The following is a 17177-nucleotide window of genomic DNA, read 5'->3' as shown; positions in this document are numbered from 1 at the left end:
TAATACAAAGTACAGCAATTCCCTAAAGCAGGGGACAATAGAAACAATTGTTTAAAACCTAATTCTAATATTTCCAACTGTGGTTACTGTTACTAGTAGATACTGAGTCTGTGTGTGGGCCAACCTGCCAATTATACAAGCTTTGATTGGTTAAAAAAAATATTAGGCCAGTCTGTTGAGCCCATCAATGTGTCTGTCACCCTAAGAAATAATTCAAAATTATTTTCTATTGTGTTTATTAAGCAAAATAATTTACACAATCACATCAAATAGGCAGGTGCCATTTTGTGGACACTGTTATGAAGGCAAGCTTTGTATCACCCCAAAATCTTGTGTATGTGCCAGAATGGGGGACCAGATGCCCAGGCCCATGCACTGGCTACACAATTATATTGTGAGGAGGGAGGGGGAAAGTGAGAGGTGAATTGAAAGTTAAAGTACTTGTCTGCTCCGCCGGCACAGAGGCGGAGCAGGTAATATATGATTGACAGCTCGGATTTTTAAATGTCTTTATAATGGGTATGGATGTGTTAATTTAAAAATAAATTTGCATTTCTTGTTTAATTTGAAAAGGACTTTTATTATACAGCTTTTTATGTCTGGGTGACAGGTCCACTTTAATGACAACTTACACGTGTCCCTTTCTTATCCCACTTCTCCATCATCCCCTCCCACTCATGCTACCTTTCTCCCCACTTTGCCTTTTTATGCTTTCCATAGACTATGATGATCAATTACATTCCATTTCAAAGTATATTTTCTTAGATGCATTTATTTCTCTGTTTGGTGTAATAGGAGTCTTAGTCATGGAAAGGTCACTAAAAGTAGCACTGTTAGGGATTCTATTCTCTTTCTAGCACATTACAGCAAAATAGGAGGCAGATGTGAGTATTGTGATATAACTATAGGAAAACAGGGTGCACCCAGGCCAAAGTGGAACTGCAAAGTATGGGCAGAAATGCTGAAATCACTGAAGCCCTAGATTTTCCTGTTTAGTGGGTTCTCGTTATCTTTTTTATTTAAAGAATACACTTAATGAGTATGCTAAAATGTAAGCACAATCATGGGCAATACAATTTCAACTGTACCTATGTAAAGGTGATGTCCTAGTGCCTATACCTAATGTGGGGCCACACAGTTTTCAACAAGGCTCTGCATGATATATTTCAAATTACTATCTACTTTATTTCTTTATAAAACCAGCGAGTTGATAGCTGCACATATACATTATGGGGGACATTCACTAACAATTTTTTAGTGATTTTGCAACAAAACCACAATAAATCCAAAAGCACAAATACACCATATAAAAGCTGTCCAGATCATGTAAAATTCAAAGGCAGATTTTTACAACTGGATGATCATATTTGTTTGTGGTTTCAGGGGTTTTTGACATTGGCATTTATGCAACAATATGAAAAAGTCATGGTTTTCACATTTTTTTCACGTCTGTGCATTTTCAATTCAGATTTAATAAATGTATAGACATTCAAGGTTTTAGTGGAAATGAGTTTAGTCATGCTTTAAAAAACCTCTAAAACCACAAAACTGAAAATGTTGATAAAACGGCCTCCAAGTAATACAAAAATGATAATAACAATAGTATAGTGTAGCCTGGCAGTTAATCTGCTTGGGCCAGTGATCCCACAAACAATGAGCTGATTTAGACTGGAACAGGGTTGTAATAAGGCAAGATGAGATTTTTTTTTTATTGTGAATTAAGATTTTTTGGTGTAGAGAGTTCAATTCCACTTGCACTGATCTAAGTGCAGGAGAGGTAAAGGTTGCCATGCACAGGCCAACAAAAGCTGCCTTCCAGGCTGAGTCAGCAGCTTACTGGCCCATGCATGGTGGCAGCCAACAGCTTACCTAGCTGCGATTATGATCTGATCACTTCGGGCAAACGATCGGTCAGCCTGAAGTTGTCAGCCTACATAGTGGCAATTATGATATGATTGATTTCCCCAAGTCAGGTCAGCTTGATGTTGTCCACCTCAAGGTGGACATAGCAGTAAAAAATCTGCTTGTTTCGTGATCTTATAATGTATTGCCAGTGTGAGGATGGGGCTGAGGCAACATCAGGTCTCCTAGTGGTAAGAAACACACACATATCCAAATACAAAATTGCTTACATTTTGTCTGTTAATATTATTCTAAGTGTTTGTGTGAATTTCCCAATTTAAGTGTGTTTAAGTTCCCGGTTTCCTGCTGACAAAGGAGTCACTGGAAAAGACTAAGTTATACAGTCATTTGAAAATGTAATATGTTGCTGGAGCAATTATATCAACTAGAGTCTCTGTTCAAAATCCTGTCTGATAATAAGCTGGGAATGAAATATGCAAAGCAGAGATGTGATTTAGAAACACCCAGAGAGATCCATTATGCTTATTTCAGGTTTAGCCTATCTTTTGTTATACACATTGAACAATTCAGGTATAAAATGCAACACAGTGTTCCTTTCCCCTTAATTGTGGCATCGAATTGTTATACTTAAAAACAGTCAAGCACTATTTTGGAACAGGCACATTTGTCATTCCAGTTACTGTATATTCAATGTTTTCTCACCAGTTATTTTTGTCTTTGTAATCCCTGTCTTCTTTTACATAGTGATAAGCATTTCTCATCTTCTCCAGATCCTGGTGGAAGTTTTGCATACTGTCCAATGATCGATATTTCTGAATATTTACTTCTTGGCATCTTCTGTCAAAAAAGTAACATGACAAGTGCGATATATGAGACAGGAGAAAATACAGAATTATTATTTACACAATGCTTCTACTCATAGGGATCCATATCTTTCAGTCTGGGGGGGCAAAACTAAACAAAATGGACACATTTGTCTAAGTGTTTAGGGATGAAAATAAAAATTAAAAAATGAAAGTGCAGTGTAGCCACATATGCTTAGATTCCATAATTGTACCCAAATGTTTAACCCCAGCATTACTGTGCTTATTGCAAGTCCTATAGTACGTGATACATATTTGTTATATACAAATGTCTGATGATGACCAAACCTTCCTGTCATCCTTCCCCAAAAGATACATTAAATACAATATTGCATTATGTATCAAACTGAGAGAGGGTATAGTCCCCTGCACTTCTATGGTCTCTGTTAACTCCCTCATGTGTCTGACTGAGGGATATTATGATCCTTGAAAATCAGACTTGCTGTATGCTTTGAGGTTCTATTACCCATTATGCCACACATCTAGCAGCTCCCAGTAACAAATTATTATTATATATGTTGTAAATATGCAACAACCCAGGAGGAATTAGTGGTGCTGCCATTATGCAGTTATTAATGGTCATTCTGACAATGCTTGAATCTGAAAGTGTGAAAGTAAAAGCATATCCTTCCAAGATCATTCATAATCGGATACTAATCAAGCCAAAATAAAAATCCCTTTGGGCAGAAACCACATCAGGTAATCGATTGTCTGGACAGAGGGCTAAAGTATCAGGTAACTGTTTGTTTTGCCAAACCAAGCAAAAACACACATATCAGGTGACCTTGTTGTGTATGGCCTGCTTATGGCACTAGTGTAAAATTGCACTAAACTGATGTAGATTTTCCCAGAACTGGTAAATGATCCTCATTTAATCAGAATAACTAATCTGAAAGCCAAAGCATCAGGTAAGCACCTATCCACTAAATAGGAGAATATTTAGTGACTTGGCTTTAACTGAGAAACTAAACCCCTCTACAAATTTATAGCCACTGGCCACAAGCACAGCTCCCCCTGCTCCCTCCTCAACTGCATAAAGTTGACAGGCCAAAAGTGAAAGGTCTACATTCGGAGACCACATACAGGGAATCCATCATAAGGCCTGTCAGATTGATGCAGTTAGGGAGAGGGCAAGGTTGGTAGCAGTACCTTATACAAACAATATATTTCATGTGCAAAATGTGGGGCCATTTAGTAAACAGTGTGCAATAGCACCAACATAAACATGAATAAAATAGAACTCAATATTTTAAGTTTAGTCCATGGCAGGCATAAAGTATAAGGCTCCCTTGTCCCTTATTCACATTAACAGGGTCACCAGGAGCATTTGCACTAGGAGAAAACTCAGGCACAACAACTTAATGCGCTGGTTGTCAAACTCTGGGCTGTCACCCCAAAAGGGGTCTGGTGCATCAGATAAGGCAGGCCAGCCACACATCAAGTTAGGATAACATTTGGGAAGAATACCTATTTGCTTTTTAATATATTCATGGAAGGCCACTTTGAAAATCAGTTACATTTGGTCAACACTTATTGGCTTTCCTAGATATTTCAGGAACTATGGCTAATTGCCCAATATATGTTTTAATATATTTAAAACCTCATTATTACCTAGGGGAAGCCTGACCAAATGTTAAGCCTTAAAGGGGAGACTGAGCTGAAAAAAAGGGACATGTGTATTTAGTTTTGACAAATTTTATACCTACCATTATTACTGTTAATTTTACTTATTTCTATATACTTGCCTTTCTCTTGCTTCCACTTTATCATGAAATATTGTATCTGCATCAGCCGCCACTTCAAAAAACATATCCCTCATTTTTGAGAACACTGCTTGCTTCTTTTTAGTAACAAGGTTAGAGGGGTACAAAGTGGTAGCCGGGGAGCTGTATGAACAGACAAATAATTGTTACAATAGTTGATGTATAAAGCACAGAGTTTCACAGTACTTTAAGTGAGGATGTAAAAGGTATAACAAAAACAAATTATCAATAACTGAAGAAGATTCTTTGGGATGGAGGAAAAGCAATTTCACATGGTACACTTTTCTGAAAGAAGTGCTAGAGGCATGCATTCTAGGAGGGAAGTAGAAAATCATGGGTGGAATGCGCAACACAGTTGTTAAATAAGTTTTGAATAATTGTAAAATCATGAATATTTACAGTACCTTGCAGGGTTTCAACCTCAACCACTTAAAATGTCATCATCCAAATCCACCTGGTTTTTAATATTAGCTATTTTAACTCGTGGAAATAATAAAATACATTTGATGACTTGTGTATAGAACCCTTTTCACCTAACATTTCATATCTGGCCAATATCCACCTCCAATGTTGTAGCCCGCCCCCACACAGCATGGAAATACCCCACATGGCATGGCCACACTGCCATAAATCACTGCTCTGACCCCTGATGTCATGCTTATAATTTAGTCAGTAATTCATTTTTTAAAATTAATTATTTTTTTTGTTTTCTCTGTAATAATAAAACAATACCATGAAGTTTTCATAAATAAGCTGCATGAATCTATATTGGTGGCAAACCAATCCTGTTGGCTTTATTTCATTTTAAAGGGTTTTTGGCACTTTTAAGGTATGGTGATCCAGATTATGGAAAGATCCCTTATCCAGAAAACCCCAGGTCCATTACCATCTTACCTTTTTGGCCTTTGTAAAAGAATTCTATTACTTTGCTGATCTTCCCTCACAGGGAAATCTTCAGTCTGGGCAGATGGGGCCCTACAAAGAGAACATTTTGTAATGTATTTAGTTTATCTGATACAGAAGCTTACTTTGTTTGAGAAGTCAATCTGTGACACTTATGAGTATAGGTCAACACAATATCATGACTTATATTTTGCATTCATGGTTCTCTGTAGGACTACAGACTAAAAACCTTTCTCATATAAAACAGGACATTTGTTTACAAGAAAGTTTAAATAAATGCCTAAACTCCCCCGATAATACTGACACATTCCTATAGATTTATAGCAATGTCTCAGTATCTCTTTAAATGTATATTCACTTTTTAATCTTATTGGTTCTTTAACAGCAGAAAGTAATCTTTTCTTGACATCCACTCTTTACCAGACGTATTGTACTGCCCACATCTTACTTTTTTATAGCTTTGGCCCATACCTATGAAAATCTCAATATGGAAAAAAGGGATAATTTAGGCCATTCTCCTAATCTGCTCTGTTCATGCTGGTTACAACCAGGTTTAGGAACAGTTTAGAAAAATTTGAAGTTACACTGGGCCTGAATCTTTGCTTATGACATCATATTTATGACAAAAAGGGTCAACAAAAAGCAGGTTAAGAAGGTGCCATAGTCTAATACCTATGACATTGTACTAATCAGCAGTGGCATAAGTAGATGTTACTGGGCCCCACAGCAAATTCAATTTAGTGCCCCAAGATATTGGTAGGATAACATTTTCTACTATAATATATTGAAATTGCTCATTAATTAGGGTCTTACTGGGCCCTCTACACTCCTGCCCTCACCCCTGCAACTGCAGGGTCTGCTTCCTTTGCAGTTACACCCCTGCTAATCAGCATGATACACACCACCTCTCTCATGCACATTTTTAAGCGGCTTAAAATAATAGAATTAAAAACAGATTGTTTGCCAGGGCTAAATATTAATCCAACCTCCATACCTTAGCAGTGTGCATTTCTTCTGACTTTCCTCTTCATCTAAATCTGCCTTTATACTTTCTGCAATCATCTCAATTAATTTCTGCAAATCTGACATATGGAAAATTCGAATAGCTAATATTAACCATAGTGAAATTATGATTTAAAGCACTGTTCAACATTACTATTATCTGAAATGTAAGTACTTTATTAATATAACATAACAACATAGTAAACAGAGCTGAAAAAAGAAAAACGTTCATTAAAGGAAAACTATAACCCCAGAACGAATACTTAACCAACAGATTTATTTATATTATTATTATTATTAACAGTTTATATTATGTTAAGTGACCTATTAAAGAATCTCACCAAACTGGAATATATATCAGTAAATATTGCCCTTTTACGTCCTTTCCCTTGATCCACCATTTAGTGATGGGCTGTGTGCTCCCTCAGAGATCACATAACTAGAAATAATGCAGCAACTGGAAATAGTGTGGAAGCAAAAGACAGAACTCTTTCCATTAATTGGCTGATGTGCCCTAGCATGTGTGTGTCTGTGTGCACTCTGAATCCTATGATCTTAAAAATGGCAATTTTCTATTTAGGATTACCCACTGGCACATACCACTAAAAAAGTATATTTTTATTAAAATGGTATATTTAGATGAAGCAGGGTTTTACATATGAGCTTTTTTATGCAATATATTTTCATAGAGACCTACTTGGTTTTGGGGTATATTTTCCCTTTGGGTTCAACCCTTTTTTCAATGCAAAACCTGCCTGAGAGTTGATCCAGAGAAAGGCAAAAATCCCATCTGCAGCCTCTCCAATTTGCCTCAGAGGGGAAAAGGTTCCTTTCTCACTCTGAGAGGTAGAGATGTAGCGAACTGTTCGCCGGCGAACTAATTCGCGCGAACATCGGGTGTTCACGAGTTCGCAAACTTTTCGCGTATGTTTGCAATTTGGGTTCGCATGGCGTTTTTCCGGTGCGTTTTTTCTCGGCCTAAAAACGCCGCACAAGCAACACATGGTGTTTTTCAGCAAATCCCGTTTCCATGGTGCTAATAGTGCGAAATAGCAAAAAACGCCGCGTATTTCCGTTAGGTCTGCCAGCTGCCTTTGCGGTTTTACGCAACACTGTGTCAACAAAGTATTTTTCAGAGAAATTTTTGCCCTTGATCCCCCTCCTGCATGCCACTGTCCAGGTCGTGGCACCCTTTAAACAACTTTAAAATCAGTTTTCTGGCCAGAAATGGCTTTTCTAGGTTTTAAAGTTTGCCTTCCCATTGAAGTCTATGGGGTTCACAAAGTTCGCGAACAAGAGTTAGTTAATAACTTTGTGTTTACTCTGTTTTTAAAAAGGGATCCAACTATTTCCAACTATATACACTATCTAATGTATCCGCCAGTACTACAGCCTTGGGAGAAGCCTTCACTGTAAAAAAAACCCTTTCTACACTTCAAAATGAACCTTCCTTCCTTCTGCTCTGAATGGATGCCCTCACAACATCAAAGAGTAATTATATTCTCCCTTAAGCAACTCTTCTCTAGCGTAAACAATCACAGTTTAGCAAACCTTTCCTCATAAATAAGACCTTATATAACCTTTATAAACTTATTTGTTTTTCTTTGGATGTTATGTGTGTAATCAACATCTTTTTTAAGGACTGGAGACCAAAACTGCACTGCACATTCTAGACGGGGCCTTACCTGTACTTTGTAAAGAGGGAGAATGACCTCCCATGAGTCAGTACTTCTTTAAATATAGGCCCTTTTTATGTATGAACCTTTTGGCTGCTGAGTGATATTGCTTGCTACAGCTAAGTTTATTATTCACAAGTCCCCCCAGGTCCTTCTCCATCAATAATTTAGCTAACTTAATTCTATTAAGAATATAAGTGGCTTGTATGGTTGTATTCATAAGGTAACCTTACATTTATCAACATTGAATCTCATCTGCCACTTAGCTGCCCAGTCTAACAGTTTGTCTAGATTCTTCTTCAAGGATGACACTTCCTGGATGGAATTAATTGTCCTGTATAGTTTTGTTTTGTCAGCAAACATGGATACATTGCTTATAATAGCCATCATGATTCATTACTAAACTAATTAAATAAAAGTAGATCCAATACAGAACCCTGTGGCACCCCACTAAGAAGAATGATTCATTGACAACCAACCTCTATACCAGATCCTTAAGCCATTTTTTTATCCATGTACAAACGCATTACTAAGACCAAAAGACCTTATCTTTAACTCTTTCACTACCAAGCATGTATGTGATAAGTGCTTGCAGAAAAAAGCTTTAACTGCCAAGCACGTGTTTTATTTTTTGTAGTGTAGCTTTGCTGTTTGGTAGTTTGGTGCAGAAAGACGAGCTATTTCAGATTTGTCAGAATGAGTATTACAGTTAGTGGGTCTAACAACACAGGTAAGAAAATTCATATGCACTATTTTCATTTGGGGTCATACCACATACTTCGGTATATCTATTCATATTGATTATCAAACTGTTCAGTATACCTCTAGTGTAATTTGCCTTTCTATGTAACAAATTGTGCAAGATAAATAAGGCAAATTGCAGCATTTTTAGTTGGTTTTCAGAAATGCCACCAAAACCACTATTTTTAAGAAACCTTTGCCATTTGGTAGTTTGGGTACCCATTTTGGATTTGTACTTTCCAAAAATATATGGTTTTCAGGGGTCACCCTACTTTTTTTGTTTATGAATTAGGCCATTTGTTTATGAATTAGGTAAATGTAAGCCATGAAATTAGTATGCACAAGATATACTTTGGAGTCTCTAAGTGCCACTGTTTAGTGGACCCCTGTCATTTATATATGGAATAGAAAGACATATTTACCCATTTTGGACTCGGCAGAATTGTGTTTGTTCCAAAAATATATGGGTTTCTTGGGTGAACTTTCATTTTGTAGCTTTACCTCACATAAAATGATGTGAATGTGTTCATTTTGCAGAAGGAAAAAAATTATATGAGCATATGGGGTTATTTTTATTTTGGGGCCCCTACCTGCCACATACTTAGGTAAACGTATATACATTGTGCTTAAAACTGTTCAGTGGACCCCTGGCATGTTTTATCTTGGTATCTAATGATAAGATATTATCAGAAATGTCTTCAAAATCGCCAATTTTAGAAAAGCTTTGCGGTTTGGTAGTTTGGAGTGGAAAGCCATGTATACCCATTTTGGATTTAGGGGAATGTGTACTTTCCACAAATATATGGTTTTCTGGGGTAAGCTTACTTTTTTGTAGCTTTATCTCACATAAAATGCAGTAAATATGTTGATTTTCCAGTAACTGAAATTACATCATATGTGGGTATTTTCATTTTAGGGCCCCTAAATGCTACACAGTTAGGAAAACCTATGCACATTGAGCATCAAACTTTCAGTGGACCTCTGGCATTCATATTAAGGTTTTTTTTTATCTTTGTACCTTTGGACACTATTTTCAGTGTTCAGTGAATCTGTATTGGCATAAATTATTCTGGCCAAAGAGTCTTAATTATATTTTGTGTATTTCTATGTCATAATGTTTCTTTCAGTTCAACCACTTAACTATCTTCTCTAAACACTGTGACCTACAGCAGACATATTTTCTTTAAAATACTTTACTAAATAATTTCATGAGAGTGCAGGCCTGGAAGTACCTCTTAAGCCTCTTTCTAAGACATTAATGAATAGAAAAGTAAATGAATAGGATTGAGAAACATCAAATAAGAAAGCATTTTATAAATATCTGTATGGCATTTTCACTATTAGCTACAGTTAATGTACTAGAAAGAATACCACTAACTGAAACCATCTTTAAGGGGAAATTGTTATTATGATAAAGAAAATCCACATTATTGAGCTTTCCCAAATTGTCTTCATTTCTTTTACTTACGTCTGGCATGATGTGCCATGATGGTCAAACTAAAAACCTGTATTTAAGACCTATAAATTAATTTACAATGTCATCTAAACACAAAACAAAATATACATTTGACCAAAAATACAGCATGGCAATGCTTGCAGTTCAACAGGGACTCTCCAAGGCATGATGTTGTGCAGAGTGAGTGGTGCATGGGACAAAGAGTTGCAAGCACTGAAGTAGTAACTGTGCTGCTTAGTTCTTTATTAGATGTATATTTAGTCCTGTAGAATGATAGCAATTAGGCACATGGTGTTTTCTATAGGAAGTACGCGAAAATTAGAAAATGTTGCACTGTTGGTATGAGTACTGTGCCTGTACACAGTGATCAGTTAATAAGGTTTTTTATTAAAAAAAAAAATTTCCATCTCATATTTGTTTTAATTTCCTCCAGACATGCATTGGCTAAATTCAGTGCCAGTGTTTGTTGCTAGGCATAACTCAGAAACAACAAAGTTATAACTTAGCCATCACTGTTTCACTTAATAAATGTTCATAAATCTATGATGTGTCATTTTCTACCATTTGACTGCAGGGAACTATTGCAGTCTTATGAATATTTTTATAGCAAACCCATAACAAACAGCCCAGCGTCCAAAATACATATTGTAAATGACAGAACTCCGGGGTGCTTAGCTGTACAGTCTTACATGTTGGCAATGGTACTTGTACCTATCCAGCCATAGATGAGCCCTAATATCTCCATGTTGCAGAATGGTGTTGGCCTGTTTTACCTATAATCAGCTTGTGTTGCCAAAAACACAATTGTGCAATAAAAAATCTGTCTGATTTTCTTAATTTTATCTGGCTATTCTTTATCGTCAGTACATTTTCCATTCTGCATTTCTTAGATGTCACTGCCCTCCTTTTATTCCCCCTCCCTCATCACATCTAATTGTGTAACCAGTGCATGGGCTTGTGCATCAGGTCTCCCATTCTGGCACATAAATAAGATTTTAGCATGATGCAAAGCTTGCCTTCATAACAGCGTCCACAAAATGGCACCTGCCTGCTTGCTGGGATTGTGAATTCCAGGACTGAAAAAACAAGACTAAATAATTTATATAGTGTAAGTAAAGTTTGGCAAACACAATAGAAAACAATTTGGAATTATTTCTGTGGTGACAGGTCCACTTTAAGTGCCCCACACTACATATCCATGGTGATACTTACATTCAGACAAAGGCTCTTTGTCTGCCTCTTTGCTTAACTTGCCATGCACACTGGTCACAGCAGATTCAATTGCATCAGCTCCTTCAAGATTACAATCTGAGGAACTTACACCTCCTGCTGCCATCTCTTCTGAATTTGGAGTAAGAGAGGACTCACTGCCTATGGCTGATGACCGTCCACTGATGCGTGAGATGCTACGGAAGGATGCACTGCACTGGCGACTTGTTTTCTGGCTCATCTTTTTACCCTGGAAAATTTAGGATCTGAGGATACTGTAGGGTAGGGGCAATAGATGTGGCCTGTTTGACAGTATGCTTAGGCAAGGACAGCTATATTAATATAGATTATTAAATTCATTTACATCATTGTAATAATAGGCTCAATACAAACTGTAATTTGTTGCTGTAGCAGGATTTTGATAGCAAGATATGAGGGAGTCACTTTTAAAGGTGATGTATAGTCAAAAATCAAAATCCTTGTGTGCGTAATATAGACCAAATGAAATAAATTTGCAATATAGACCAATTAAAAATTCTTTACCATTTTTTTCAATTAGACGCCTTCGTATTTTGCATCTTATGCTATTCCCCTGAAATGAGCTCTGATCACAGCTCCTGGAAACCAACAGGTCCAGTGGCCATCCCAAAGTAAAAAAAAAAGCAGGGGACTGCTCTGTACCAGACTTGAAAAAAAAAAACAAAAGCAGGGACTGTCCTATACCATAAAAAACTAATAAGAGCAGAGAGTCACGCACAGATAATGAAGTGAAACATGAGCAGAGAGAGAAACATGCCCACTGCTCATTCTGCTGCTGACATTGAGAAATACAGAGCTCCAGTTAGCTGTGTTTTAACCCTGTTTTACCAGCTTTGCTTTCCTATCTTAGGGCTATATATAAACACCAAGTTACAATTTTGACTTTACATCCCCTTTAACAGTGGTATTCTACTGCAATGCTTAATTGATTTTTAATTATTCTAGGGAATTGGAGAATCATACATAAAATATTACTTCTGTTTTATCATCAGGCATTCAAATAAAAAAACACTGGACTATTTTATTACTGCCCTCTAGTGTTTTGTAGTAAATACAAAACACATATATATACAGTACACACTCACCTATAAAAAATGGTTCTGCATGTATCAATGAAGCTGAGTTTTTCAAGTAGAATTTAGAATTACAAATATAGGATCTATCATCCAGAATGTTTGGTACCTGGATTTTTCCAGATAAGGGATCTTTCTGAATTATACGAAGCTCCATACCTTAAGTCTACTAAAAAAATACACATTAAATAAACCCAATTGGAATGTTTTGCCTCAAATATAGATTGATGTATCTTAGCTACTATTAAGTACAAGGTACTGTTTTATTATAGAGAAATGATTTGCTTAAAATGGACTATGAGAGAAGCTTTCTTGATAATGGGTCTCCGCATAAGGGATCCCATACCTGTATAACATTTTCTGTTAAATCTGAAACTAGCATTAGGTATTTACTTTGTTAATTGTATAAACTGGGTGCCTAATGTTCCATAAACTGGGTGCCTAATGCAGGTATTCATTATTATGATGGGCCAAGGGTAAAGGGAACATTAGGGCCCTTACATGAAGCACTTGCATCTTTACTTCTGATGCAAGCTGTACTGAGCCCCCTGCTCTGGATTAAAAATACATAAACATGGTTTTGCAATTAATTTTGCAAGCAGCAAAAATTGTGGTACATGCATGTCATAAGAAAGCACCTTCTACCCTGCAATGGTTTTGCAGTACAGGTATGGGACCCATTATCCAAAATGGTCTGGACCTGGGGATTCCCGGGCAAGAGAAATCTACTAAAAAATAATTTGAACTAAATTATATCTTAGTTGGCTTCAAGTAGAAGGTACTATATAATTACTACAGAAAAAGGAATTCATTTTTAAAAATTAGAATTATTTGCTTATAATGGAGTTCATGGGAGATGGTCTTCCTCTAATTTGGAACTTTCTGGATAACAGGTTTCCGGATAACAGATCCCATACCTGAATTATGTATGTATATTACTGTAGGTTGAAACTGAGCCCAGGCAATCTCTAGATATATAGTTAATCAGTTACTTGGGGAAAAAAACAGATGCTGGACTGCTGCCCCAATATCAATAACTCTATAAAAATGTATTGATCGAATTTATACCACTTTAATTCCTTGCACCTTGATCAACAGCAAGGTCATACATTCACTACAATCCTGCATATTCTGTATGGCACATAATTTTTTTTTTTAGATTAAAGAAAAAAAAAGAATCCATATCAAAGATACTTTACCTTTCCAGCCTGAAGCTGATCCCATTTCAAGTCTGCATTATTCTCTCTGGTAATTTTTTTTACTGGTGTTTTGCTGCCACCTGCATCACTGCATTTACTGTTTAAAAGTCAAAAATAGCATTGTTATTTAATTACAAATAGATCTTTGGGATATTCATAAATGCAGTGTTGTTCTATGTATTTATTTAAAAACCACAGTTGAGGGCTAACAATAGAGAAAGCAGACCTGCAGGATGCACCTGAACAGGAATTTAGTAATGTATTATGTACTCTGCTTTCAGATTTACTATACTATTTATATTTTTTCATTTTCTCTTCATATTTCAGAACAGTTCTAAATGGTACATGATATCATATTTAGGGAACATATGCTGGTACAGTACATACATAAAAAGAGCCAACGAGCACTTAGATTTTACCTGTTTCTATGTCAGGTACATAATATACATAAGTAAGTACACTTAGGGCCAATACTGAATGGGTTAATCATAGTCGCACAATCAATTCACAGCACAAAAATTCCAATCACATTGTAGGTTTTTAACCATGCTGAGAAATCGTGACTTGCATAAAATCTTTAAAAGTAAATTTGTTCATAAACTGAAGATAGACTTTCCACTGACTTCTACGGTATCTTGACCTAATTTTCTTTTTTTTCCAAACATTTTTGTTATAAATCTCAACAAATCTTAGTAACAAATCATAGAAAATGCCAAGATTGTGTTTTTTTTACATGGATTTAATTGCAAATTTTAATAAATGTTACCTTAGGTTCCAGCAGGAAGACACAGGCCTTATAGCACTGGAGGGTTCTAAGGTTAGAGATTCGAGCAGCCAGTGAAGAGCACAGAGTTGACGGAAGAGAGTTTCCCTAATGGACAAAAAGTGATAGACAAACAAGCTGTAATAATTCATGCTGTAAATCTAGACATATCAAACTATACATCCATTATTCAGAAGATATTATTCTAATTATAATAAAACAACACCTTGTACTTGATCCTAACAAAGATAAAATTAATCCTTATTTGAGGCAAAACAATGCTTATATCATTTTTTAGTAGACCTAAGCTATGGAGATCCAAATTACGCAAGGACCCCTTATCTGGAAAACCCCAGGTCCCAAGCATTCTGGATAACAGGTCCCATGCCTGTATATTTAAATAATATAATTATACAGATACAAATCCTTATCATGTGAATTGTTAAATTATTGCTCAGATAGAAGACATCTTTAGGACATGGGAATCAACCTTCCTACTGCTTGAGGTGTAGCTGTGCTATAAGTGGAAAGACCAAAACAACAGAGGGAAGTAACTTTTCTGGAAAATGTTCAATTATGTGTTGTGACAGTGCAAAGAGAAAGAGCCAGTGAAAAAACACAGAGGATGGATTTACTGCTATACCACTAATACTATTATCTACCACTGTCCCATTGGGACACTAGGAGAGAAATAACAAAAAAAGGACACAATCCCAGAAAATCCTGGATGGGGAATAAGATAGGACCCAAATAATTGGTAATTTGTGGAATGCAAATACTTTTATTTTATAAAAAGTTTAACAATGCATTGTTTATTCATCCCCCTTTTTCATTTATAGGTTAGCAATATCATTCACAATGGTAACCTCAACCATTGCCTCTTCAGTTTAGGGCATTCCCATTCAATCTCAAGATATGGACAGTTTTGTCTTTTTTTTAATGTTAGTTAAAAAAATGTTTGTAATGTTAGACAATTATTTATCTGTCAACGCCAGAACAATTTGCAAAGCTCACATTTTTAAAATAAAGTTCTGGCATTCGTGTTAAAAAAAAACAAAAAAAAGCTTAAAAGAAAAAAAGCTCCAAAGAAATGAGGGCATGATGGAGGTTAGGTGAATCATTGTTCATTATATGTTAGAACCTAATTTAAAAGCCTATCACGGCTATGTCACTACATGAGACATATAGTAATGAACATGACAGAACCCTTTTCAATTACAGTGATATAATCAAGACTCCTGAGAATACTTGATGAGTTATTTAATTTTACAGAATGCTCTGCCATTGAGGCTTATTCATTTAGAATGACGATAATTCAGAGCAGAAAGTGAAATGAGGATAGATGAAAAATATTGTCTTAACATACAAAGCTATGCATGGTTTTTCCAAGTGTCATGTGTGAGAAAGTAGGACACACAAGTACAGTTATTATAGAAGATTCTAATTTTGCCTATGAATATGAGTCTTAAACTGGCCATACGTTTTGCAAGATTGCGCCCCTTAGCGTGCCAAACATTTTGCCCCTGTGCTAACTGAAACTAAACTGAAACGTAAATGTAAAAATATTTTATAAAAACATTTTTTTATTAATTTACCCCTTAGTATCTGTATAGGTAAAGTACAATACAAAATCAAACTTGGCAGAAGAAAGCAGATATGAAAGACTTTGTTGTTGTATTTACAATAATTTAGGATACTGTACTTCTACCTTAATCAAAATAAGAGATGTTTATTATTTATATATACAGGTATAGGATTTATTATCCAGAATGCTTGGCACTTGGGGATTCCTGAGTAAGGATGTCTCCTGAATATGGATCTCCATACCTAAAGTCTGTTAAAAATCATTGAAACATTAAATAAATCAATTGTTTTTTTCCAATGTGGATTTATGCAACGTAGTTAGGTACTCTTTTATTATTACAGAGAAAAAGAAAATAAATTTAAAATATATATTTTCTTAAAGTGATACTGACACCAGAAATTAAACCTTTTTTTACATCTTTCATAACATTGTCTTTGCATGAGCTTTATAATTTTACATTGCCTATCTGATCCCCCATGTTTCTCTATGAGGGGGCTGCCATATTTGTCCAGCAGGAGGCCGTTAGCATTAGAAACTATAACTGACAGGCTGAGAAGGGACAGTCAGGTTGGCAAAACAGTCAGGCTTAGGAACTTCAAGTAACAATTACATACAAAACCAGCCCTATCAGTGAAAAATGATCAACATGACCTATAGGTAACTTTTTATGTAGATTCATATTTTAAAAAGTAGTTTTTTCGTGTCAGTATCACTTTAAAATAAGAGATTGCCCTTCCATAATTTATAGCTTTCCGGATAAAGGATCCTACTGTTATTCTATAGTAAATAAAGCTTACAACTTACAGAACTATATGCTGTAGGGGAGCTAAGGAGTGGGAAAAGTGATTCCATATTGTTACAAAAACCATAATTATCTCATTAAACAAAGAGAAGGAGTAACTTACAGGTCTGCATCAAAGATGTGACTTGAAAGTAAGCTGTGGTGGATTGGGGTAAATGGACGTCTCATGCTCTTGCTTTCCTTTCTCCGCTTTTCTTTCACCTCTGTGAGGAACAGTCTAAAAAGATAAGCATAAAAGGT

At 35.9% G+C, this 17177-nt stretch overlaps 1 protein-coding gene across 2 annotated transcripts in view; it reads right to left on the bottom strand.

Annotated features, from left to right (window-relative positions):
- Positions 1–17177, bottom strand: part of ccdc60 (coiled-coil domain containing 60) — a 65277-nt gene that overhangs the window by 4677 nt on the left and 43423 nt on the right. For both annotated transcript variants that reach the window (XM_031892846.1, XM_012968689.3), the window contains 8 exons: positions 17041–17154; positions 14554–14658; positions 13788–13884; positions 11480–11726; positions 6387–6474; positions 5384–5464; positions 4472–4612; positions 2566–2700 (listed from right to left, as the gene is read on the bottom strand). In XM_031892846.1, the coding sequence (XP_031748706.1) occupies positions 2566–2700; positions 4472–4612; positions 5384–5464; positions 6387–6474; positions 11480–11726; positions 13788–13884; positions 14554–14658; positions 17041–17154 (1008 nt within the window). The remainder of the gene's footprint in view (positions 1–2565; positions 2701–4471; positions 4613–5383; positions 5465–6386; positions 6475–11479; positions 11727–13787; positions 13885–14553; positions 14659–17040; positions 17155–17177) is intronic.

This window comes from Xenopus tropicalis, chromosome 1 (assembly GCF_000004195.4).
Source record: "Xenopus tropicalis strain Nigerian chromosome 1, UCB_Xtro_10.0, whole genome shotgun sequence".
NCBI classification, from domain to species: Eukaryota; Metazoa; Chordata; class Amphibia; order Anura; family Pipidae; genus Xenopus; species Xenopus tropicalis.
This window is presented reverse-complemented; position numbering and strand designations above follow the sequence as displayed.